Below are 26,250 nucleotides of genomic sequence, written 5' to 3'. Positions count from 1 at the left end.
CCTTTCTGTGCTGTAAAGTGCCAGGGCTGAGAACATTTATTTTCTTTAGTAAGACATGGGTAACTGTACTTTCTAAAAGGGCAAGTGAAGGAGTGCTATGCCACATATCCAACATATTTTGTGACCTCAGAACTTTACTACCCCCAACATTTTTCTGCCTAAGGAACAGCACAGTAGATCTGTGTTTAGTTTAATTTAGCTATGATATCTCTGAGATGAATGAATAGCTGATCAAAGTATTTTGAGAAAGGAGTCTTGGATGACGCTACATATTGAAGCTAAGTGCTTATGTTTTAAGTAAAAGAAAAAATATGATAAAAAATATTGATTTAACTGGTATTAAATTTGTGGATCAAATGAGGAATGCCTGCCCACCATAAAAGTGCCTGGCTCACAATATTAGCCTGTGTGGTGGTGACAGGGGAATCTGAAGGATCCTATACAACGTGATAGATGTTTTTGAATACCTTTAAATACAAAAGAAATTAAGAAAAATTATTGAGAGCTGGGTAACAATTTCTTGATATCGTTTAATTTAGCTGGCATTTGATATACCGCCTTTCACTCAAAATCAAAGCGGTGAACAATTCATAACAGGAAATCAGAAAGGAACTACAAATGCATATGATAGAAAGAGAAGAACGAAAAGAAAGTAGAGAGAGTTTAAAAAAATAATACAGAGTCCCCTACTGAGGATTCACCAAAAACCTTGGGAATGCTAGAGCAAATAAATGCATTTTAAAGCAGCTTTGAATTTGGATAAGAACATTTCATTCCGGAGAGCAGAGGGGGGCTTTGAAGAAGAATGCAGAAAATCAGGGCTGACTAAAGGAGAATAAATGCTACTACTGCTTCTTAAATTGATAATTTGATAAAAGCAGGGGCAGCAAAACACCTTTTTAGTTGGAGGGGATCAAACAAGAAAGTGTAGATTAGGCATAGGCAACACAAGCAATTAATTGTCTAGGTTGTCAAACTGTGAAGTCACCAAATACCCAGGCAGAAGAGGGCTTACCCTTTATGTCAGGGCAGTGGTTCTCAACTCAGTACTTGGCAAACACCCAGCCAGTCAAGTCTTTAGTATATCCACAATGAATATGCATGGGACAGATTTGCATACAGTGGAGGCAGTGCATGCAAATCTATCTCATGCATATTCATTATAGATATTCTGAAAATCAGACTGGCTGGATTGTGTTCCAAGGACTTAGTTAAGAACCCTTGCTGTAGAGGCATGTACTTCAAAAGGAGAAGCACACTGATACTCTGTTCCCCCTTCCAGCTACTTTCTCCAGTCCTGCCTTGGGCAACAATCTCTTAAATCCAGTCCTACAAAAAAAGTCCATCTCTGGCTCCACCCTCAAGCTCTCTAGTTACTGATGCTGTGTTGGGCAAAATATTGGCCCATCAGATTCCACTGTCTACAGGTACAAGAGTGTATACTGATGACACAAAAAAGGCAGTACCAATGCATGCCTTTGGCACTCTATTGTAGCTTCAGCATAATATAATATTGTCATGCAATGCAGTCTCAGTATTTCCCATGTGCCCTGCATATGTTAAGTAACAAGTGTGGAAAGTATACAAAGCGTGGCTTCTGAAATTCTTTCCATCTCCTCTATGTATGTTTGTGTGTGAGAGTATACATATCTACCCTACCTCTACCATCCTCCTCCCTTACCCACCTTACCTACCCTCATCTAAACAATCACCTCTTTATCCACTATATTACAGCCATATCCTTTCTAAGTCACTTTGTAAACCTGATATTCTATGTAATCCGCATTGTACCTGCTAATAAGTGGGAAAACGTGGGGTATAAGCAGTGCATCTTTTCTAGCAAAAAAGGTGCCAGTACTCAAATTCTAGGCCACCCTTCAGGGATCCACCCCACAATAGCCAGGCCCCCTGCAACCAGTCACAGAACCTATGACAAGGCAGAATTGGTGTGTAGAGCCTGAGTTCTTTCATTAAAACTTGGGGTCCTTGGGTCAATTTTAGCAGACAGTGGAAAAGGTGCCGGTACTCAGTACCCCCAAGTACCCCCACAAAAAAAGCCCTGGGTATAAGTGTTACAAATAAATAAATATCTGCTTTGAGACATATTTTCAAAGCACTTAGACTTACAAAGTTACATGGAGGGGCATTTTTGAAAGGGACGTCCAAGTTGCGATTTGGACGTCCATGCAAAACGGCGAAATCCAGGGGCGGGGAAACCCGTATTTTCAAAACAAGATGGACATCCAACTTTTGTTTTGAAAATACCATCAGAGATGTCCAAATCCTTAAATTTGGACGTCCCTAGATTTGGTCATCCCTAGACATCGACATTTCTGAGTTTCGGCGATTTTTGAAATTAAAGATGTCCATGTCAAAAACGTCCTAATGCAACCCATTTGGTCATGGAAGGAGCCAGCATTTATAGTGCACTGGTCCCCCTGACATGCCAGGACACCAACCAGGCACCCTAGGGGGCACTGCAGTGAACTTCATAAATTGCTCCCAGGTACTTAGCTCCCTTACCTTGTGTGCTGAGCCCCCCAAAACCCACTACCCACAACTGTTTACCACTACCATAGCCCTTACAGGTGAAGGGGGCACCTAGATGTGGGTACAGTGGGTTTCTGGTGGGTTTTGGAGGGCTCGCTCTTTCCTCTACAAATGTAACAAGTAAGGGGAGGTATGGGCCTGGGTCCGCCTGTCTGAAGTGCACTGCAGTACCCACTAAAACTGCTCCTGGGACCTGCATGCACTGTCATGGACCTCAGTATGACATCTGAGGCTGGTATGACATATTTTTAAAGATGCTTTTTGAGGGTGGGAGGGGTTAGTGACCACTGGGGGAGTAACGAGAGGTCATCTCCAATTCTCTCCGGTGGTCATCTGGTCATTTCAGGCACCTTTTTGTGCCTTAGTTGTAAGAAAGTGTTCGTCAGGGACGTCCTTGTTTTTTTCGATTATAGGTCAAGGACGTCCAAGTGTTAGGCACACCCAAGTCTCACCTTCGCTATGCCTCCGACAAGCCCCCTTGAACTTTGGCCGTCCTTGCAATGGAGTGCAGTTGGAGACGTCCTAAATCGGGTTTCAATTATACCGATTTGGACGTTCCATTTTACGTCGAAAGATAGACATCCTTCTCTTTCGAAAATGAGCCAATAGGAACCTATGGAACTTTGTAAGTCTATGTACTTTGAAAATGAGCCTCAACTTTGTTTGTGTGTGTGGGGACTAGTATGTATGTACATATGCGTGATCTGTGCATGGGTATATCTGTGTGTGTGTTTATATTTGTATTGATTCTCTGTATGTTTTGCCTCCACTGTCTTCCCATTGGCTGGATCCTTTGTACAGATTTTGCTGCTAGTTACACTGGAAACAGGAAGGGTAGGCTCACTCACACAGAAGGGAGCACTGTTCCCTCTAAGCTGAGCGGGAGTCCTCCAATTCCATTGCTGCCAGTGGGGGGTGGTGCTTAAATATTGTGTTTTCAAGCACTAGGGACAGGCAGGTTCCCTGGAGTCCTGTAGAGCTTGCCTCTCCCTCACTATTGAAAATGTGATAGCACAACCCACTGGCAGGACTGATGATGGATGGGGCTAAGGATGCAGGTGGAGGGGAGGGGAATGGAACAGATTATGGATGGGGGCTAGGGATGTGGGTGAGAGAAAGGGGAACAGGGCTGAAGGTGGACAAGGTTAGAGATGTGAATTGGGGAAAAGAAATGAAGCTGAAGATGGATGGGCTAGGGGGTGTGAGTGAGGGGAGGGGAGTGTAGTAGAAGATGGATGGGGCTAGGGGTGTGGGTGGGAGACAGGGAGCGGAGTAAATGGATGGGTCTAAGGATGGGGTGGGGGGAGGGGAACAGAGCAGAAGATAGGGCTAGGTGGTGTGGGTGAAGGGAATGAGGAATAGAGCAGAAGATGGATGAAGCTAGAGGGTGTAGTGAGGAGGGGGAACAGAGCAAAAACTGGATAGGATTACAGGGTGGGACGGGGAGAAGATGACTAAGGGGTGAAGAACAGGGACAGATCAGAAGATGGAGATGACTAGGGGATGGAGTGGGTGGGATGGGGAAGAAGGGAGGCAGAGCAGAAGACGACTGGGACATGGTGATTGAATGGGATAGTGTTGCAGAGCAGGGAATTATGGATAAGAAAAGTGGGAATTTTGAGGGGATAGTGAGTATTTGGCAATTTGAAGTATGAGTGTGGATATATCGATGGGTTGGGAGAGTTAGGGTGTGAAAAAAGGGACAAGAGAAGAGGGCCAAGAAAAGTAGGTGATGTATGGGGAAAGGTTGAGACATGATGTGAATGACCTGGAAGACTGGAGAGAGGACGAGATGCATTGAAAAGGTATTGGGGTACTGGGGAGGGGTCTCTGAAAGGGTTGAGTGAGGATGCAAATGGGGTTAAAAAGATGATGAAAGAGACACAATAGGACATGGAGTACAGGCTAAGAGATAGAAGAATGGACTTGGAAAGGGAAAGAAGGAGATCCAGGGATAAAGCTGGGACTGATAGGGTGATGAGATGCAGTGGAAGGTAGATGAGGACTAAGAGGGTGAGTACAGAGGATAGGAATGGGGGAATAAGGAATTGGGTGAAAGGCTGGGGGATGGATTTAGGAGACTAGGGAGGGGAGAGATAGGGCAATGGGAATGCTGGAGAGGGAATGAGAGGGAGATGGTAAAAGCCGGTAGGTAGATGAGAAGTGAAATGGAGACCAAACACCAGAGGGTGAGAGAAAGGGAGATAAATGCAGAGAAGAGAAATGTGGAGGAAAAAAACATAAAACAAAAGATCAGTGCCAGACAGATGTAGAGAAGGAAATGAAGAAATTGAAAAGCCAACCTGGAAAAGAATTTAGGAGAAGACTGACACATGGAAAGTGGAAGAGACTGGAACCAGTCCAAGTAGAAAAATAAAATGCTCAGACAACAAAGGTAGAAAAGAAAAAAAATATTTTTATTTAATACTTTTTAAGGACTGAGATGTGCCTGCTTTGTGATATGTACATTTTTTCTATGTTTGTGTTTTGCAGAGTCTGTTTCTCTTTTACCAGTATTTGCACTGCTTTTAGAGTCTGGCTTTCATTTTATTTTTGTTACATTTGTACCCCGCACTTTCCCACTCATGGTAGGCAATGGAGGGTTAAGTGACTTGCCCAGAGTCACAAGGAGCTGCCTGTGTTGGGAATTGAACTCAGTTCCTCACTTCCCCAGGACCAAAGTCCACCACCCTAACCACTAGGCCACTCCATTTCAGTTTTTGTCTGCATCTTTTTATGTTTCTCTGTTCTGTATTAGATGAGGGTCTGTCCATGTTCTGCATATGTGACTTAGGTGAAGGATTGTGCTTGCATGTAGCGTCTGTAGGAATCTGTAACAGTCCAGCTTTTTCTAGTTTCCCAGTAGCAGGTATATTGGTGCTCTAGGGCCCAGTGTAATACTTATAGCACTGTCTTTCATAGGTAGATTAGTGCTGTTATAGTGTGGTAAATTTTTTCTGTAAAGGTTCTGAGTGTCTTTTTGCAGGGTTCCATGTTATCTCATAACCCCCCACCCCACCCCTGTTTACTAAGCCGCGCGACAGTACCAACACAGCTCATTCAAAGTGAATGGGCTGTGTCGGCATTAACGTACAGGAGTCACTAGTGCAGCTTAGTAAACAGGGGGGAAAGTGTCTGGTCTTATTTGAATGCAGGCTCGGGGGCAAGGGCTGCCAAAGGTGACCCATGTCACCCATAATAAAAATACTCAAAACTAGTAGTCTCCACATCTTGTATGTAGAATCATCATACAAACAAAAACCTGTCTGCTTTAAACAAAGTGTCTGGCAATGGAATGAGCTGTGCTGTTCCTGAGGTATTTGAATGGTGAGTTGTAAGGGAGATAAAACACTTACTGTCGTGTTTGCAGAGGAGTGGCCTAGTGGTTAGAGCACTGGTCTTGCAATTCAGAGGTGGCCAGTTCAAATCTCACTACTGCTCCTTGTGATCTTGGGCAAGTCACCTGTTGCCTCAGGTACAAACTTAGATTGTGAGCCCTCCTGGGACAGAGAAATATCCAGTGTACCTGAATGTAACTCACCTTGAGCTATGACTGAAAAAGGTGTGAGCAAAATCTAAATAAATAAATAGAGGCTGCTGGTGCACTAATGCCACTGTGAATGGGCCGTGGCAACCACTAGTGCAGTTTTGTAAACAGGAGAAGGGTATTTATTTATTTACACATGCTTAATATACCGCATAGGCCAAAGTTGGCTTTATACAGAACTTTAAAAAAAAATGAGCTGCTCAGAAGAACCGACTAGGATAACCACATAAATAGGACTGCTTAAAACACAGTCCTATCTTCTTACACTTCATCCTAGTTGGTTAAGTGCTGAATATCACGCTTAACCAGCTATGAGTCATGTATACCTGGATATTCAATGCCGGTGCCTAGACATGGCCTGGCATTGAATATCTGGGAATAAAGCTGGCAGCGGTCAACAAAAAAAAAAATGACTGCCGCTGGCTCAATATTGGGCCCAATGTGGCTGATATTCAGAGTGATTTCAGCAGGCTGGAGAAGCTCTGGCCTGCTTAAATCGCCTGTCCCTGCCGAACTGCCAATATTCAGCGGCACTAAACCAGGCAGTGCTGCTGAATATCGCCTCTGACCGGCCCACAAAAAAGTAGGATGGTCAGGGCAGGCCAGGGTGCACGTTGGGGAGGAGCCAGGGCTTATGCGGGTGTCGGTTATATTCCGCCGAGTCCCACATAAACTTAAGTAGGTGAATTATTCCCTTCCTAATTCATGTGAATGTGAGAGGGGGCACCCATGGTGCTGGCTCATTTCAGTTAAAAGATATATATCTTCACTGTTTTAATATGCTGGTTTCATATTCAGTGTTTTAGGGGCCCTTTTACTAAGTGGCAGTAAGCACTAAAGCATGCATGCCGAATGCTAATAGGTACTACCATGTCACTTGCTAAAGCATCCTGCAGTAGTTCTGGGATCAGCACATGCCACTCCCACGCTAAAAAATATATTTAGCATGTGGGCATGTTTGAGGGGCAGAGAGTAGGTGTACCCTGCATTAATAAGCAAATCACTGCACTTTGCTGATTAGCACGGGTTTAGCGTGGGAGCCCTTACCGCCTAGTAAACAGATGACACTAAGGGCTCCTGTGCTAATGGCCATGCACTAATTACATAAGTACATAAGTACATAAGTAATGCCATACTGGGAAAAGACCAAGGGTCCATCGAGCCCAGCATCTTGTCCACGACAGCGGCCAATCCAGGCCAAGGGCACCTGGCAAGCTTCCCAAACGTACAAACATTCTATACATGTTATTCCTGGGATTTTGGATTTTTCCAAGTTCGTTTAGTAGCGGTTTATGGACTTGTCCTTTAGGAAACCGTCCAACCCCTTTTTAAACTCTGCTAAGCTAACCGCCTTCACCACATTTTCTGGCAATGAATTCCAGAGTTTAATTACACGTTGGGAAATTAGCGTGTGGCTATTAATGAAAAAAAAACAAGATTTTAGCCATTTTACCACCACACTAAAAGTGGCCTCAGCATGCGGGAAATCCACACACTAAAAATAGCTCAAGCCACTTTTTAGCACAGCTTAGGAAAAGGGTCCTTTAGTCTGGTGTGTGTGTGTGTATGTTTTTAATAATCATAATAAATAAGTATGAGATATATCTATATGTCATTGTACCAAGCCACACCCTTTGCCTCACCCCTCCCCCAAATGAAACAGTCAAACTATACCCATGGGGAGGGGCATAGCAAAGGTAGGGAGACCTAAAGTAAGAAAAAAGAAAAAAAAAACCTGGAAGCTCAGAAGTCAGTGAAAGTCTTAAGTTATCATTATAGATCAGCTAAACATATTACCAAGATTCCAGGAACCCATATTTGTTTCTAACTTCTTAAGATCTATACAAGAATGCAACTGTTAAGTACAAAGAATATGTACTTATTTTTAGGAAACTTGAATCTTCAATTTCCTTATAAATGTATTGTAAACGTAGGCAAAGATCTCTAACTTCTTGGTGTATTACAAGAAACAATTTTCACCTTTCTGGAGTGTCCCTAGATAAATCCAGAAAGATTCCCAGTATAGTAGCCCTCCTAAAGTAGAGTCGCATAACAGTATTCAGGTCCTGTTCAAACACAAAAGTCACCACCAAAAGAATATCTCTCTCCACAATGGTTCCAGCTGTTCTTAAAACTCCAAACGAATCCAAACTATCAAAAGAAGAAGCTGCAACTTTTGTTTCCTCCACTGGATATAGAACCTTTTTTCCTTTTGGCAGAAATTAAGCCTTGATAATAGGAGGTAGAGCTTCACTGCAAACATTCAATGTTTCTAACAAATATCTTTTAAATATTTCTAAAGGCAAGATCATTTAATATTTAGGAAAGTTCAAAACTTGTGGAGGGGCATTTTCAATATGACATTCAAAAATCCAGTGCCAAACATGGTCAATTTCTAACCAGAAAAATGTCTAGCTTTTTGGTTCAAAAATCATCCTACTTTAGATGTTTTTGTGTTCAATGCATCTTTCTTTAAGGGCCATTTTCAAACAAAAAAACATCCAAGGGAATAACACACAAAAACAAGCCATTGAGATGTATGGAGTCAGCAGTCTTACTAGACTAGCCACACAGACATCCCAGCAGAGCAGTGGAGCAGCCTAGGGAGCACTGCAATGAACTTCACATAAAAGGTCCCAGGTACACATCACATCATAACCCCCTTATACTGTATGGTGAGCCCTCCAGGAATAGCAAAAAATGAACTTTACCCAACTGTACACCACTACAATAGCTGTTATGCCTGCAGGTGTCATTTATATGTGGGTTCAGTATGGGATGCTCAGGGCCGTGCCAACACAGTAAGCAAGGTAAGCACCGCAGGGCGGCACCGACCTCTGGAGGGCGCCGCTGCGGTGTTTACCCTCGCCGCTTACCTCAGCTCCGCGCTGCCCTGGGGGCTTTAAATCTTTTACCTCCGATGGTCGCAGCAGCTAAGTAGCATCAGTGAAAGCGCTGCCGACGTCTCTAGCCTTCCCTTCACGCTCATTAGTTCCCTCAGTGTCCCGCCCTCGCAAGGAAATGACGTCAGAAGAAGGCGGGACACTGAGGGAACGAATGAGTGAGCGCGAAGGGAAGGCTTGAGACGTCAGCAGCGCTTTCACTTATGCTGCTTAGGGGGTAGGAGGGGGTCAGTGACCACTGGGGGATTAAGTGGCGGAAATACCTTTATCCCTTCAGTAGTTGGCTTGGGCACCTTTTTGGCACTTAGTCGTTACTGAAACAAGTCTAGCCAAAAGCATCCTAGTTTTTGCCCTGGACGCTTTTACAATGTTACATTATTGCGCAAAAACGTCCAAATCATAAGCCCAGCCAAATCCCACCCAAAACATGCCCCCAGATGAACCACATATAAAAACATTTTAAAAATTAGTTTCAAAAATAGCGATGTGGACATTTTTGTGAAAAAAAGTCCATCTGCTACTTTGTGACATTTTTTGGACATTTTTCTGTTTTGAAAATGAGCACCTAAATGTCTAGAATAGCTTGCAAATTGATCCAACTTTCTATGCAGCACTTCTTTATCATGAATTAACATTGATTATATTTCTTTAATTTTAGTAACATTCCTTTCCAAAAATGCAAAATGATATTTAGACTTCTTAGCATTAGACTCCTGTGTCTGGGCCATGACCTGCACTGATTGAAGCAAAGAAGACATTTCAGTAGAGCATACCTGAAGAGAAGCTTGCAACCGCATCAGGGCTACCCAGACAGACTCAATTGAAATATTCAGAGGTTTTACTATAATAGTCACAGTATTCTACCACTGCTGAAGCCTCCATACACCAACTGCACATAAGTGCGTCCTTATGGCACAGATTGAGGACTCTCTGGGTGAGCTGTTCGGTACAGTGTGCAGGCAGATTTGTGGATGCTTTCAGTATTTGGGACTCCTGCTGAAGCCCACATATACCAGCTGTACATAAGTGCATCATTGTCTCACAGATGGAGGACTCTCTGGGTGAGCTCTCTGGTACAGCATGCAGGCAGATTTGTGTACATCTTCAGTGTTTGGAACTCCAGCTAAGGCTCCCATATACCAGCTGTACATAAGCACATCCTTGCCATGGGACGCAGCTGTGGGTGTCTGCCCAAAGGGGCGTGACCAAAGGGGTAGGTCCTGCCCCTTTAGAGCCCCTGAGGATTGTGGAGCATGGGATGCTGTTCTGCTCCAATGGGCAAGTAGAAGGGTGCTCCAAGGAAGATCCTGGTCCCAGTTGTGGTTAAGGAGCCTTTGGACTTCCATCTCCACCCCACAACAGGACAAATTCCAGCAGCTCCTGTATCATCTCCGGATGTCTGTCTTTCATCAGGGGTCTACACCACCCCCACAAGATTGTTCGTGATACCTGGAGACCCACTGCTTTTTAAAAACTTTTCTAGAGGACTGAAGTTTATTGAGGTGACAGATATGTTTTATCTCACTTTTTATGAAATGTGGGGGTGTATTATTTGTTATATGAAGATTGTTGTTTCTTGTAGTCTGTTGGTTTTTATTATATTTATGTTTTTTTTGTTCTCTGTTTTGTATAAAGGCAGAATACAAATATAAAAATAAATAAATAAAACCTGCTAATGTCTTGAAGAATTCAAGCACTCCGAAGGAAGGAGGCGTGGTGACTTCTCTTCAATCTTTTTGAAGTTGGAAGCTTTATTGATAGTTGTTCAGGTACCAACAGTTGTTTCCTTTTCATATAATACCTTAAAAGATTCATTGATGCCTAGTGGTCAACAAAGAAGCTTCTTTAATCGATATTGTTTTCTGTAGTATCCCATATAAATAAAAACTTACAAGATAATCTTGCTAGATTCAGGAAATTTACAGAAGAGACAGCAGCTAAATTTGTGGATCATAAGTACATAAGTATTGCCACACTGGGACAGACCAAAGGTCCATCAAGCCCAGCATCCTGTTTCCAACACTGGCCAATCCAGGTGACAAATACCTGGCAAGATCCCAAAAAAGTACAAAACATTCTACACTGCTTATCCCAGAAATAAGAAGTGGATTTTCCACAAGTCTATTTTAATAATGGTCTATGGACTTTTCCTTTAGGAAGCTGTCCAAACCTTTTTTGAACTCCGCTAAGCTAACTGCATTTACCACATTCTCTGGCAATGAATTCCAGAGTTTAATTACACGTTGAGTGAAGAAACATTTTCTCTGATTCATATTAAATTTACTACTTTGTAACTTCATCACATGCCCCCTAATCCTAGTATTTTTGGAAAGTGTAAACAAATGATCCACATCTACCCGTTCCACTCCACTCATTATTTTATAGACCTCTATCATATCTCCCCTCAGCCGTCTTTTCTCTAAGCTGAAGAGCCCTAGACGCTTCAGCCTTTCCTCATAGGGAAGTCATCCCATCCCCTTTATCATTTTTGTCGCCCTTCTTTGTACCTTTTCTAATTCCACTATACATATCTTTTTTGAGATGCAGCGACCAGAATTGAGTACAATATTCGAGGTGCAGTCGCACCTTGGACCGACAAAAAGGCATTATAATGTCATCACTTTTGTTTTCCATTCCTGATAATACCTAACATTATATTTGCTTTCTTAGCCGCTACAGCACACTTAACAGAGGGTTTCAATGTATCATCAAAAATAACACCGAGATCCCTTTCTTGGTCGGTGACTCCTAACAAGGATCCTTGCATTATGTAGCTAAAGTTTGGGTTCTTCTTTCCCACATGCATCACTTTGCATTTGCTCACATTAAATGTCATCTGCCATTTAGACACCCAGTCTCCCAGTCTCATAAGGTCCTCTGGTAATTTTTCACAATCTTCTTGCGATTTACCAACTTTGAATAACTGTGTGTCATCAGCAAATTTAATTACCTCACTAGTTACTCCCATCTCTAGATGATTTATAAATATGTTAAACGGCAGCGGTCCCAGCACAGACCCCTGGGGAACCCCACTACTACCCTTCTCCATTGAGAATACTGACCATTTAACCCTACTCTCTGTTTTCTATATTTTAACCAGATTTTAATCCACAATAGGCCACTACCTCCTATCTCATGACTCTCCAATTTCTTCTGGAGTCTTTCATGAGGTGCTTTGTCAAACGCCTTTTGAAAATCCAGATACACAATATCAACCGGCTTACCTTTATCCACATGTTTGTTCACCCCTTCAAAGAAATGTAGTAGATTGGTGAGGCAAGATTTCCCTTCACTAAATCCATGTTGACTTTGTCTCATTAATCCATGCTTTTGAATATGCTCTGTAATTTTGTTCTTTATAATAGTCTCTACCATTTTGCCCGGCACCGACATCCGACTTACCGGTCTATAATTTCCCGGATTTCCTCTGGAACCTTTTTTAAAAATTGGCGTTACATTGGCCACCCTCCAATCTTCCAGTACCACGCTCGATTTAATGATAAATTACATATTACTAACAATAACTCCGCAAGTTCATTTTTCAGTTCTATCAGTACTCTGGGATGAATACCATCCAGTCCAGGAGATTTGCTACTCTTCAGTTTGTAGAACTGCCCCATTACATCCTCCAGGTTTACAGAGAATTCATTAAGTTTCTCCGACTTATCAGCTTCGAATACCATTTCTGGCACCGGTATCCCACCCAAATCTTCCTCAGAGAAGACCGAAGCAAAGAATTCATTTAATCTCTTCGCTAATGCTTTGTCTTCCCAGGAAATTTACCTCCCTAGCATGCCCTGATGTTACATTTACCCAGTCAATATCGGGGTAATTGCAATCACGCATTATTATTGTGTTGCCCAGTTTGTTAGCCTCCCTAATTTCCAATAACATTTCTACATCTATCTGTTCATCCTGGCCAGGTGGACGGTAGTACACTCCTATCACTATCCTTTCCCCCTTTACACATGGAATTTCAATCCATAGGGATTCCAAGATGTCTTTTGTTTCCTGCAGAATTTTCAATCTATTTGATTCAAGGCTCTCGTTAATATACAATGCTACCCCTCCACCAATTCGATCCACCCTATCGCCACGATATAATTTGTACCCTGATATGACAGTGTCCCACTGGTTATCCTCCTTCCACCACGTCTCAGAGATGCCTATTATACCTCATTTTTCATTTAGTACAATATATTCTAACTCTCTCATCTTATTTCTTAGGTTTCTGGCATTCACATATAGACATTTCAAACTATGTTTGTTGCTCCTATTTACATCATGCTCAGTACTTGACAGTATTAATTTGCAATCTTTTGTCTGATTTTTATTGAAGGACACCTGATCTACTATGATCTCTTCTGCAATCTCATTATCGTGATTTTATTTTTTATTTTTGTTACATTTGTACCCCGCACTTTCCCACTCATGGCAGGCTCAATGCGGCTTGATACCCTGTTTTTGTGATATCTTTAAAAGATACCTTATTCCGAACCATGTGCTTTTGAGCAACGGCCTTTCCCCAGTCTCTAGTTTAAAAGCTGCTCTATCTCCTTTTTAAATGCCAATGCGAGCAGCCTAGTTCCACCCTGATTAAGGTGGTGCCCATCCTTTCGGAATAGGCTTCCCCTTCACCAGAATGTTGCCCAGTTCCTAACAAATCTAAAACCCTCCTCCCTGCACCGTCGTCTCATCCATGCATTGAGACTCCGGAGCTCTGCCTGTCTCTTGGGCCCTGCACGTGGAACGGGTAGCACTTCAGAAAATGCTAGCCTAGAGGTTCTGGATTTGAGCTTTCAACCTAAGAGCTTAAATTTGGCTTCCAGAACCTCTCTCCCACATTTTCCTATATCATTGGTACCCACATGTACCAAGACAGTCGGCTCCTCCTCAGCACTATCTAAAATCCTATCTAGATGATGATCTAGATGATGCGTGATGTCCGCCACCTTCGCACCAGGCAGGCAAGTGATCAGGCGATCTTCACGTCTACCAGTCTGCCAGCTATCTACATGCCTAATAATCAAATCACCAATTACAACAGTCATCCTAACCCTTTCCACCTGGGCACTAGCTCCTGGAGACACATCCTTGGTCAAGAGGATATTGCATTCCCTGGTGTGCTGGTCCTGTCTACAGGATTACTTCCAGTCTCACCAAGGTGATGCTCTCCTTTTAGAAGGCCTCCCTCCTCCAAGGCAGCACAAGTTTGGATAAAGGTTTGGAAAAGTTGAATGCTTAGAATATTAATCATCAGATGGCCTTGGCAACTGTGACTAAAGACTACTTGTTGATACATTTGCAGATGGAAGCTTTGAAGAACAATGCTAGGGCCTATAACCTTAGGTTTCTGAATGTCCCTATTACTCATTTTCTCTCCCCCTCCACCCTCCCCCCCCCCCTCAGAGCTTCTTAAGAAATATGTTTAAGAAGTTTTGCAATTTAATTTTGATGATCTTGGGATAAAAGTAGTGTATTATTTACCTAAGGGTGTGAAATCTCAGGAAAAGGAGGGGAAATGGATCACTTGACCTCACCTGATAGTTTGGATCTTTCCAACTTTTTGGAATCTTCTTGTGATAATATTACAAAAAGAGCTACTCTTTTGATTACCTTAGTGATACCTGAACAAAAGATCTTAATTCTTAAATTTTTTCCCAAAAAAATCTATTCCTTTTTGTGGACAAACTATTTGTATGTTTCCTGATGTTACTGGGCCTACTCAATTATGATGCAAGGCCTTTCTTCAGCTGAAACCTAAGGTCCTGGCTTTAGGAGGGACTTTTTTTCTTAAATTTCCTTGTAAATGTTTGGTAGTATATGAAAACAATTCATATATTTTTCTTGACCCCCCAGTCATTTAGAAAGTTTTCTCTCAACTAAAATTGCAATGTAGGGTTAAGGGTTATGGAATCAGGTTGTTTTGTAGTAGGGGTATAAGTAATATTTATAGGCTTGTAGCTGTATTATACTTTTGATTTTCTTCTAATTTTATTGTTTACCAGAGAAGTCTTCTTTAATGTGGGCTTGATGCTTGGTTTGTATATGACAGTATTTTTGGTTAATATAAATTCTTTGCAATTTGCTGTTATGTCGATTTTACAATAGGCTTCAATGTTTAGTTCTGCATTTGTAACATATGCCCAGACCTGCCAAGTCTCCTGCTTTGACAGATCATCTCCTGCACTCCCACCAAAACGGGAAAGTCTCCTGCTGAGACACTGTGGCGGTAGCTCCCCCTTCCACCTGGTATTCATTTCCTGGCCACTGCTGCTTCTCCTGTTGAGCAGCAGCAGCTGCAACCAAAAAATAAAAAAGCCAGCGCGGGGCCGCAGCAGCCTTCAGGCATGCGCTGTCGGCTCTGCTGCTCCTCTCTGCGCCTGGATCAGGAAATTGACATCGACTTCCTGCTTCGCTCCGGGTACAGAGAGAGGACCAGCTACAGAGCTGACAGCCCATGCCTGAAGGCTGCTGCGGTGCCGTGCTTGCATTTTTAATTTTTTTGTTTGTTAGCTCTTTTTTTTTTTTTGTCAGCTGCTGCTGCTCAACAGGAGAAGCAGCAGTGGCCAGGAAATGAATATCGGGTGGAAGGGAGAACAGGAGGCAGAAGGTAGAATGGAGAGAGTGGGAAGATGGGGAGAGAAGGAGGGGACATGGAGAAGGGCTAGAGAAAGAGAGAAGCTGCTGGAGATAAGTATGGGGAGAAAGGGGTGGGATTCTGACTGAGATTCTGGCTGAGAGTAGAAAGAGGGAAGAAGCTGAAAGAAGGGTAGGGAGAGAAACAGGAGAGATAGTGAAGGATGGGAAGAGAGAGGGGGGACTTGATGAATGGAAAAGGGTAGAGAGAGAGACACTGGATGGAAAGAAGAGGATAAAGAGAGATACACTGGATAGAATGATCAGGAGAGGGGGTAGGATGGAAGCATGGGGAGAGAAAGAGGGAAGATGGATGGGAAGAGAAAGAGGGAAGACGGATGGAAGGATCTGGAGAGAAAGAAGGAAAATGGATGGAAGAATGGGGAGAGAAAGATGCTGAATAGGAGAGAAAGAGGGGAGATGGATGAAAGGATGCAGAGAGAAAGGGGTGAGAGAGAGGACACTGAACTGAAAAGGGTAGAGAGATAGAGAGACATTGGATAGAAGGAGGGGGAGAGAGAGACATACACTAGATGGAAGGATCAGGAGAGAGGGTAGATGGGGAGAGAAAGAAGGAAGACGCTGGATGAAAGGGTAGGGAGGAGACGCTAGAAGGATGCAGAAAGAAAGAGGGGAGACACTGGAAGGATGGGGAGAGAGAGGGGAGCTGCTGGATGGAAAGGGGGAGAGAACAGAGTAGTAAAAGACTGGAGAATAAGAGGAAGGGGCATGGGGAGAACAAGGGTGAGGAAAAGATGAAAAGCCATAGGTAGATGAAGTAAAAAGAAGGAAATTAAAGAATGGATAGTAAGCTGGACAGAGAGAGAGGCAGAAAAATATTGAAGAAAACAAAGAAAAAGGAGAGAAAAATGACAAATGGACAGGAAACCCTGGCAAGAGAGTTAAGAGAAGATGAAGGAAAGCAGAATCAAGAGACTGTGAGCAACACAATTAGAAAAAGTAAATGGCCAGACAACAAAGGTAAAGAAAATAATTTTATTTTTAATTTAGGATAAAGTAATGTGGTAGCTGTGTTAATAAAGTTAAATAAAACACAAAATAGAAAATAAGCACATAAGTACATATAAGTACATAAGTATTGCCATACTGGAAAGACCAAAGGTCCATCAAGCCCAACATCCTGTTTCCAACACTGGCCAATCCAGGTCACAAATACCTGACAAGATCCCCAAAAAGTACAAAACATTTTATACTGCTTATACCAGAAATAGTGGATTTTCCCCAAGTCCATTTAATAATGGTCTATGGACTTTTTTCCTTTAGGAAGCCATCCAAACCTTTTTTAAACTCCGCTAAGCTAAACACCTATACCACATTCTCTGGCAACGAATACCAGAGTTTAATTACACGTTGAGTGAAGAAAATTTTCTCCCATTCATTTTAAATTTACTACATTGTAGCTTCATCACTTGCCCCGTAGTCCTAGTATTTTTTGGAAAGCCTAAACAAACGCTTCACATCTACCTGTTCCTCTCCACTCATTATTTTATAGACCTCTATCATATCTCCCCTCAGCCGCCTTTTCTCCAAGCTGAAGAGCTCTAGCCATTTTAGCCTTTCCTCATAGGGAAGTCATCCCATCCCCTTTATCACTTTTGTCGCCCTTCTCTGCACCTTTTCTAATTCCACTATATCTTTTTTGAGATGCGGCGACCAGAATTGAACACAATAGTCGAGGTGTGGTCTCACCATGGAGCAATACAAAGGCATTATAACATCTTCATTTTTGTTTTCCATTCCTTTCCTAATAATACCTAACATTCTATTTGCTTTCTTAGCTGCTACAGCACACTGAGCAGAAGGTTTCAACGTATCATCGACGACGACATCTAGATCCCTTTCTTGGTCCGTGGAACCTTGCATGACATAGCCATAATTTGGGTTCCTTCACTGATTGTATAACATTTTTATTAGCTTTCAGAGAGCAACACTTCCTTCCTCAGATCAGGAGAGAATACCATAACAGCATTATATTGACCTAAGGCAGGAGGTTTTGGCCTCTGAAAGCTAATTGAAAAGGGTATTAGGCTATTAAATAAAATATTTTCTGAATTGGCCGTATGTTTGAGGTGTGCCAGGGGGCGGAGACATGTAGAGTGGTTGGAGCCAAGGCAAAGTGGGGTGGGGCTGGGGGGGCGTATACTAAAATCTCCCTCTCAAAATTGGGGCCCCTTGGCAGCTCTGTATGCCACAGGCTCTAGATATTTTGCCTATAATGTCTATATGCTGACATTAATGACTTTTTTAAAATGGCACTGAAAATGTCAGGCAGTAGAAGGAGTGTTTGCTATCTGGCACTGAAAGGAATGATATCACAATTTGAATATTTTTTGTCTACTCCTGTAGAGAATCCAGACTTGACTCCCATACAGATGAATTTGTTGGATAATGCTATCAATTATGATGGTGGTTTTACTGGATAGTTGAAACTGGCTGAAGGGGGGGAAGGTTTCTTTATACATAGAAGACTCTGGTGTTTTATATTGCTAACTTAAAGGTTGGGACTGTTGTGGGAGGGGGGGGGGTGTTAGGAAGGGGTGTGTAATATAATGGTGGCCCTGATGTGCGGAAATGTTGCTTAGGCCTTCTCTCCCTTCCCCCCAACTATTTCTCTCTAGAGACACCACTGTTGATTGCAGAAAAAGGGTAAGTGGCCTATCCAGTCTACTGAGTTATTTCTGTCCACATTGCTAAGGATATATCCCAGCTGCCAGTCACTGAAGAGCAGATGCAATAAGCCATAACGATTTTCCCATGTTAATATATTACTACCACATACAGTTTTATTACTACCACATAAGAGTTTTAGCTCAGAAAAATCCACACTAAAACTACCACAATAGTAAAGGACAGCAAGGTCATCAAGAAAAACACATGCAAACTAGTAGAATGAGGAAACCTCCTGATGTTAAATGAAAAAAAAGCAGCTAAATTTTAGCATGTTTTTTTTTAACTTCCCATCAAGCACAGCATCTTTATTCCACCTCAAAGGGAATTAAAGATGTTAAGGCAGTAGTCAAGAGCTCAGTTGAGTAGAAAACCTTAGTGGCATGCACAGCTCTGTAGCTGGGAGCTGTAATTTTCCAAGAGTCTTTCTAAATTTAGGATAAACATGAACAACAGCTCCCTGGAATATTGTTTTCAGTTTTGGAGGCCGTATCTCAATTAGAACATAAAAAGGCTTGAAGCAGTTCAGAGAAAAGTGACAAAAATGGTATGGGGTTTGTGCCTCGAGATGTATAAGAAGAAACTTGAATATGTAAACCCTAGAGCAGTGATTCTCCATCTTTTTCTGGCTGTGACCTTATGGCCAAATAAAACTGTGTGACCTCTTGAAGATGCAGAATAATGATGCACATATGGAGAACCCACCTAGGTCGTGACCTGAAACCTAGGTTTAGTGATCCATTTGGGGTCCCAGCCCAGTTTGGGAAGCTCTGCTGTAGAGGAAAAGAAGTATAGTGCTAATATGATACACATATTTAAATATTTGAAAGGTATTAATATACAAACAAATCTTCTCCAGAGACAGGAAGGTGGTAGAACTTGAGGAAATGAATTGAGGTTGTAGAAGGGTTGACTCAAGAGTAATGTCAGGAAGTACTTTTTCATGGAGAAGGTAGCAGATACCTGGAAAGCCCTACCACAGGAGCTGGTGGAGATGAAATGATAATGGAATTCAAAAATGTGTGGGATAAACATAAAGGAATCCTATCTGGTAAGAGAATAGAATCAATACAAAACTAGACAGCAACTCCAGTAATTGTGCCCCAAATAGAGCTAGACAGATTTAGAAGGGCTGGAGTGGACTTCGATGGCAACTCCAGTAATTGAAGAGTAGGACCAGTACCAGGAAAACTACTTAAGGAGAGACAGAGAAAATCAAAATCCTAGCTTCCCAAAGTAGACATAAGGAAAACAGAGGTAGGGAAATAAAATCAGATAAATTAGTATTTTTCCCTTAATCCTTCTTAAAAGAATAAAATGCCTTATACCATCTAAATGTGGCCTGTGCAGAACATGGGGCCCATGTGAAGACACTCATTGTTGGGCCTCATTGCCACACATGTTTTCCTAAGTCAGTGAGGGTGTGAATGGGGCTAACAGAAAGGGGCTAAAGTGTGGAGAGAGGCCGAGTCAGTGTGTGAATGACCTGAAGCACTGAAGAGAGGATAAAAGGCATTGAAAAAGGATGGGGATGCTGTGTGTGTGGGGGGGAGTATGATTATGATAGAGGAAGGGGATGAGTCTCTGAAGGGGTTGAGTGAATGTGGAAATGGGGCTAAAAATGGTGAAAGAAAGGCAATAGGAGATGATGTAGAGGCAAGGGAAGGAAAGAGAGACAGGGATGGAGCTGGGAATGGTGATAGGATGATAGGCAGTGGAGAGTTTATGAGGGCTGAAAAACACAGCCACTCAAACATAGGGCCAGCACCAATATGAAGGCGGACAAGGCCACTTTAACTGAACAAAGGTTCTCACCATCTTGAATATATTGTGTATATGAAGCTAGGGACAGACGTATGACCCTCAACATGCATACGCTGGAAGAGAGGAAGGAAAGAGGAGATATGATAGAGACATTTAAATATCTCAAGGACATTAATGTACAGGAAGTGAGCCTTTTTCAACAGGAAAAACTCTGGAGCAAGGGGGCATACGATGAAGTTAAGAGGGAATAGGCTCAGGAGTAATCTAAGAAAGTATTATTTCACAGAAAGGGTGGTGAAAGCGTGGAATGGCCTCTCGGTGGAGATTGTGGAGTCGAGGACTGAGTCAAAATTTAAGAAGGCATGGGTTAAGCACGTGGGATCGCTTAGGAAAAGGGTTAGGGGTTACAGAGGATGGGCCGACTGGAAGGGTCATTTGGCCTTTATCTGCCGTCATGTTTCTAGGTAGTAAGGCGGGTAGGAGCAGGGTGGCTAGGAAGGAAAAAAAATACAGGACAGATTTGGTTTAAAAAAAGGGGAGGTTAACTACTCTTTCAATTGAAAAAAGACATCTGTAGAACAGAATTTAGTGCACACCTAAAAAAAAATAAAAAGTTCTGGGTTAAAACTGACGGGCTGGAAAGAGAAGTGCAAAACCAGGTTAGGTTATTATGACGTCCTGCTCTAGAAATTCCTGTTGCCTTCCTGCTTTGTTTATCTACACTGGTTCTACAGTCACCAGTAAGAAGGACATTGCCCTTCAAGTTTCATTTACAACCCCTTTAAACCTCTGGCACCAAGTGGCCTAGAATTCTTTACTTGCCACTTTATCTTCCTGTTATATATCCATAGGACACAAAACAAATGACATTTTGAATCTCCCACACATACTCATTTTGATCCAAGGCTGGTATTTGTCTGGTTTCCAAAGGATTGTCAACTTTTCGTTTTGTTCAATCCAACATGGAAATAAGGAAGGGGGATTAAAAGAGGGGAAGAGCACACCTCCTAACTACTCTAAAAGCCTTTCACCTTTCCAAAGTGGAATAAAATCCATCTACTGCTGCTGTAGCTCAACCTGGGCAGTACAGGGCAGATTTTGGAACTTATCATGGAAATCTGTAGCTTATGCCAAGAGCAGTTTGTTGTGGATAGGGCATGGGTCTCCCACTGAGTACATTCATTCTTTAAATGATACTTTTTCATAACCTAAATATCAAAACTTCTCAAGGTACTCAGTCCTTGGATTAGTGCCATACAGCCTACTCAAAGGTTGTCCGTATTAATAACAATGCACTGCCTGTTCTGCTTCATCTGGCAAGACAATGGCAGGGCAAATTTGCAGCAAATTATTTCTGTAGAAACCCTGAGGTTTACTTTCATATACTTTAAAGTTCCAACACATTCTTCCTTATGGAGAATCTACCTCCTATCAGAATATACTGCCTATTAGAACTTTTCTGCTTTGGTAATTTGTGGCAAGGGTATTCTTCTTATACTCTTTTGTAGAGCTGACAGTATTTACCGTATTTTTCAGACTATAAGACGCACTTTTTTCCCCCAAAATTTGGGAGGAAAATGGGGGGTGCGTCTTATAGTCCGAAGGTAGCGAGTTCCCTCCCTCCCGTCCTCCCCCCGAGTTCGGGATCGCCCTCCCCCCCGGCCCTGTCACCACTTCTCCCCTACTCACGTCATGCGATGTTCCCTGGTGGTCTAGTGACGTTGGGGCAGGAAAGAGCCCCCTCTTTCCTGCCCAGCGCGCTGCTCTCTGTCCTCCTGTATGCTGCCTGACGGTCTCGGCGGGATTCAAAATGGCCGCCGAGACTTCAATTCTCAGCGGCCATTTTGAATCTCGCCGAGACCATCAGGCAGCATACAGGAGGACGGAGAGCAGCGTCCTGGGCAGGAAAGAGGGGGCTCTTTCCTGCCCCGACGTCACTAGACCACCAGGGAACATCGCGTGACGTGAGTAGGGGAGAAGTGGTGACAGGGCCGGGGGGAGGGCGATCCCGAACTCGGACAAGACGCACCGGAGCACCTAGGTTTTAGAGGAGGGAAAAAGGAAAATTTTTTTTTCCTATTTCCCTCCTCTAAAACCTAGGTGCGTCTTATGGTCCGGAGCGTCTTATAGTCCGAAAAATACGGTAGTCACAGTGCTGTGCATTGCAGTATATTTAGATGGCATACAAACTATAGAACAAATTTGTAGCTTCTGCCATAAAGACCACATTCTGGCAATATATATATGAGAACGACTGGACACCACAGACGGATGCCACAAATTTCCTTTCTGAATGGGACGAAAGATGTAGAAACATTCTAGATGAAATAGCACCCTTACAAACAAGAACTTCACATAGACACAATCCAGTACCATGGTTCAATGACAAACTGAAAAAACTAAAAACACAAACCAGGAAGTTCGAACGAGCATGGATGAAAATAAAAGATGATCACACACTCAGCTTTTGGAAGCAAATACATAGAAAATATAAATACGCAATAAGACAAGCCAAAAGGTCATACTATAAAACCAAAGCAGGACCAGATCACAAAGACACAAAAAAACTACACCAACTCATACATAAACTACTGGACACTACCTTGGTCACCACAACCAAATCAGACATCCCATCGGCAGACAACCTTGCAAAATACGTCAATGAAAAAATTGTAAAACTACGAAACAGTCTTCCCTGGAACAGTGCCGACATTCAATGGATTAGACCCAACCTTAGGAGAATATCCAGCGGATCGAACCTGGTCAAAATTCGCTTTCCTCACTGCCGAAACAATGGCCCATGCGATCAACAGAGCTGCCAACAAACACTGCAAACTGGACACCTGCCCCAGCTACCTTTTAAAATCTGCCCCCGATCGCTTCATAACAGATATCACATCCCACCTAAACTTCATGCTCCAACAAGGCCTCTTCCCAAAGGAAAATGGCAACATTCTACTCACCCCCTTACCAAAAGACACTAGGAAGAAAACAAACAATCTCATCAATTACCGCCCAGTAGCATCTATCCCACTGGCAGTCAAACTGATGGAAAGTATGGTAACCAAACAATTGACACAAATTCTCAATATTGCATGAATCACAGTCAGGATTCTGCCCCTGCCACAGCACCGAAACAGTGCTAACCACACTCCTGGCCAAATTCAAACAGGAAATAGCAGCAGGCAAAAGCATACTTCTCCTCCAATTCGACATGTCCAGTGCATTCGATATGGTAAACCATAGTATATTACTAAGACTCCTAGACTACTTTGGGATCAGCGGAACAATATTCAGTTGGACAAGGATTTCCTAACCACCAGAACATATCAAGTGAAAGTAAACTCCAACATATCATCACCTTGGAAGGCAGATTGCGGAGTACCTCAAGGATCACCATTATCACCGATCCTGTTCAACCTAATGATGACCCCATTAGCCAAGTCCTTATCCACTCAGGGCCTTAACCCATTCATCTATGCAGATGACGTCACAATATACATCCCTTTCAAACACGATCTAACAGAAATCACCTACGAAATCAACCTTGGTCTCCATATCATGAACTCATGGGCAAACGCATTCCAACTAAAACTCAATACAGAAAAAACACACTGCCTTATCCTCACATCCCAATACAACACGAATTTACCCACAAATTTAGTCACCCCAGATTGCGCCCTCCCCATCTCAGATAACCTGAAAATCCTGGGTGTCACTATCGACCGAAACCTTACACTTGAGGCCCAACTCCACAATCAAGAAAAATTGAAACTTAAACGTGTAAAGCCATTCTTCCCGAGGGCAACCTTCCGCAACCTGGTTCAATCAATGGTGCTAAGCCATGCTGACTATTGCAATGGACTTTATGCGGGATGCAAAGAACAACTCATAAAGAAACTACAGACTGCTCAAAACACAGCAGCCAGGCTCATATTTGGAAAATCACGATTCGACAATGCCAAACTGCTACAAGAAAAACTGCACTGGCTCCCAATCAAAGAACGCATTACTTTCAAAATCTGCACCCAGGTCCATAGGATTATGTATGGCGATTCCCCGGGTTATATGTCTGGCCTTATAGACCTACCAAGAAGAAACACAATTGGATCATCACGATCATACCTAAATCTTCACCACCCCAGCTGCAAAGGACTCAAGTATAAATCAATCCACGGATCCAGCTTCTCCTATATAAGCACGCAACTATGGAACGCATTACCAAAAGACAACGCATGACCACCTCAACTTCCAGAAATCACTAAAGACCGATCTGTTCAAGAAGGCATACCTTACTGATCCAACTTAAAAGTGCCTGGACTCAGCAACACAACGAACCCAATGAACATTATATAACTCAATTCTATTATGTGTCTGTAACACATACATGTCATTCTCTACCACATCACTCTATATTTGTTTCGTCACCGGAGGCGGCTTATGCTTCACAGTAATATGTAAGCCACACTGAGCCTGCAAATAGGTGGGAAAATGTGGGATACAAATGCAATAAATAATAGAATTGTGCCATTCACGTGTTACTCTAATAAAGTGTTTTGCATGTCCGGTACTGGAGTATCCCTTGCCAGTCAGGTGTTCAGGATATCCACAATGAATATGCATGAAAGAGATTTGCATATAATGGAGGCAGTGTATGTAAATCAAATTCATACACATCCGTTGTGGATATCCTGAAAACCTGACTGGCAAGGGAAATTCCAGGACTGGTCTTGGGAAACACTGCTCTAATACATAGAAATATAGGTCAACAAACCAAATATATACTGTATGTTTGTATATTTATAAATATAAGGTGATACTTTTTTGTTGGACTAACCTAATACATTTCTCAAGTACCTTTTGGGAGTTACACTTGCTCTTTTTTTGGCTCTGATGAAAAGAATGTTAGCTTTTGAAAGCTAACTAAATGATTTATTATTAGTTCAACAAAAAGGCATCACTTTATGTGTTTTGTTTCTGTATCTTTACTTCTATGTAACATATAAATTGTGCAAAAACTATTGTAGCATATAATTTCTGACCAATGCTTAAGTATGAATGGGTATGAATACCATTTCTTCCCATGTCATCATCAGATGGTGGAAAGACATCATGACACAGGAGCCACAATTTGCTTATACTAGTGAAAGTCTCTGATTTTAATGAGAAAAGGTTTTTCACCAATCAGCAAAGCAGGTGAGGCATATGTGATAGAAGTCAGTAACAAAGTGATGGATAACTTCTAGATTTCATACTGTATCATGGATAAAATGCTCTCTGATGACCCCTAAAGACCAGGCTAAGCTTTAATACTTGAGTTATTTTTAATTAATTAATTAATTTTTATGTTTTTGGTTTGCCCCAGACTACTGAATGAAAATGACAAGCGCCCCTTCATCGAGGAGGCTGAGCGTCTGCGAATGCAGCACAAGAAAGATCACCCTGACTATAAATACCAGCCCCGTAGGAGGAAGAACGGCAAGGCCACCTCTGGGGAAGGAGAAAATCAGGCTGAGAACGAAGGAGGTGCAACCACAATTCAAGCACATTACAAAAATGCTCATCTAGACCCACGGCATACAGGAAATGGGTCTCCCATGTCAGATGGACATCCTGAGCACTCGACAGGTAACTCATTGGAGTATTTATGTATATGTATATGCTGGGTGGGGGGAAGGGGGTTACAAACTCCAAAAACAAGTTACTGTGTCCAAAATTAGGTCAACGCATTTCAGTCCTGAATTCAAAATCCATTCCAGCAAGCATCCAAAAATCCATTCCCAATTCTTGTCCTCCCAAGGACTGTATCCATAATTTTTTTTATTTATTTATTGCATTTGTATCCCACATTTTCCCACCTATTTGCAGGTTCAATGTGGCTTACAAAAACCTGTTATGGCATTGTCATTCCAGGAGATAGATACAATTGGTGTTATAACAAATTCATGGATGAGGAAAAAAAGATCTAAACAAAGTTATAGAGAGATAGTTAATAGAATAGGGTGAGGTGGTGTAAGAGGGCACAGAGGCACAGAAATCCAGTTTGGATTCTTCTTCTTCTTCCAGGATCTGTTCTGAGTCTGTGTTCCTGGAAGAAACAGACAGCTGGTTCAGATTTAGATATTACATCCAAAAACTGCAAAAAAAAAAAAATGCACA

At 42.4% G+C, this 26,250-nt stretch overlaps 1 protein-coding gene across 1 annotated transcript in view; it reads left to right on the top strand.

The window, feature by feature from the left end:
- SOX10 (SRY-box transcription factor 10) overlaps positions 1 to 26,250 on the top strand; it is a 41,764-nt gene that overhangs the window by 12,522 nt on the left and 2,992 nt on the right. The window contains exon 3 of the mRNA XM_030208205.1: positions 25,457 to 25,719. Coding sequence (XP_030064065.1) covers positions 25,457 to 25,719 — 263 coding nt within the window. The remainder of the gene's footprint in view (positions 1 to 25,456; positions 25,720 to 26,250) is intronic.

The sequence above is a fragment of the Microcaecilia unicolor genome, chromosome 1, assembly GCF_901765095.1.
Source record: "Microcaecilia unicolor chromosome 1, aMicUni1.1, whole genome shotgun sequence".
Taxonomy (NCBI): domain Eukaryota; kingdom Metazoa; phylum Chordata; class Amphibia; order Gymnophiona; family Siphonopidae; genus Microcaecilia; species Microcaecilia unicolor.
This window is presented reverse-complemented; position numbering and strand designations above follow the sequence as displayed.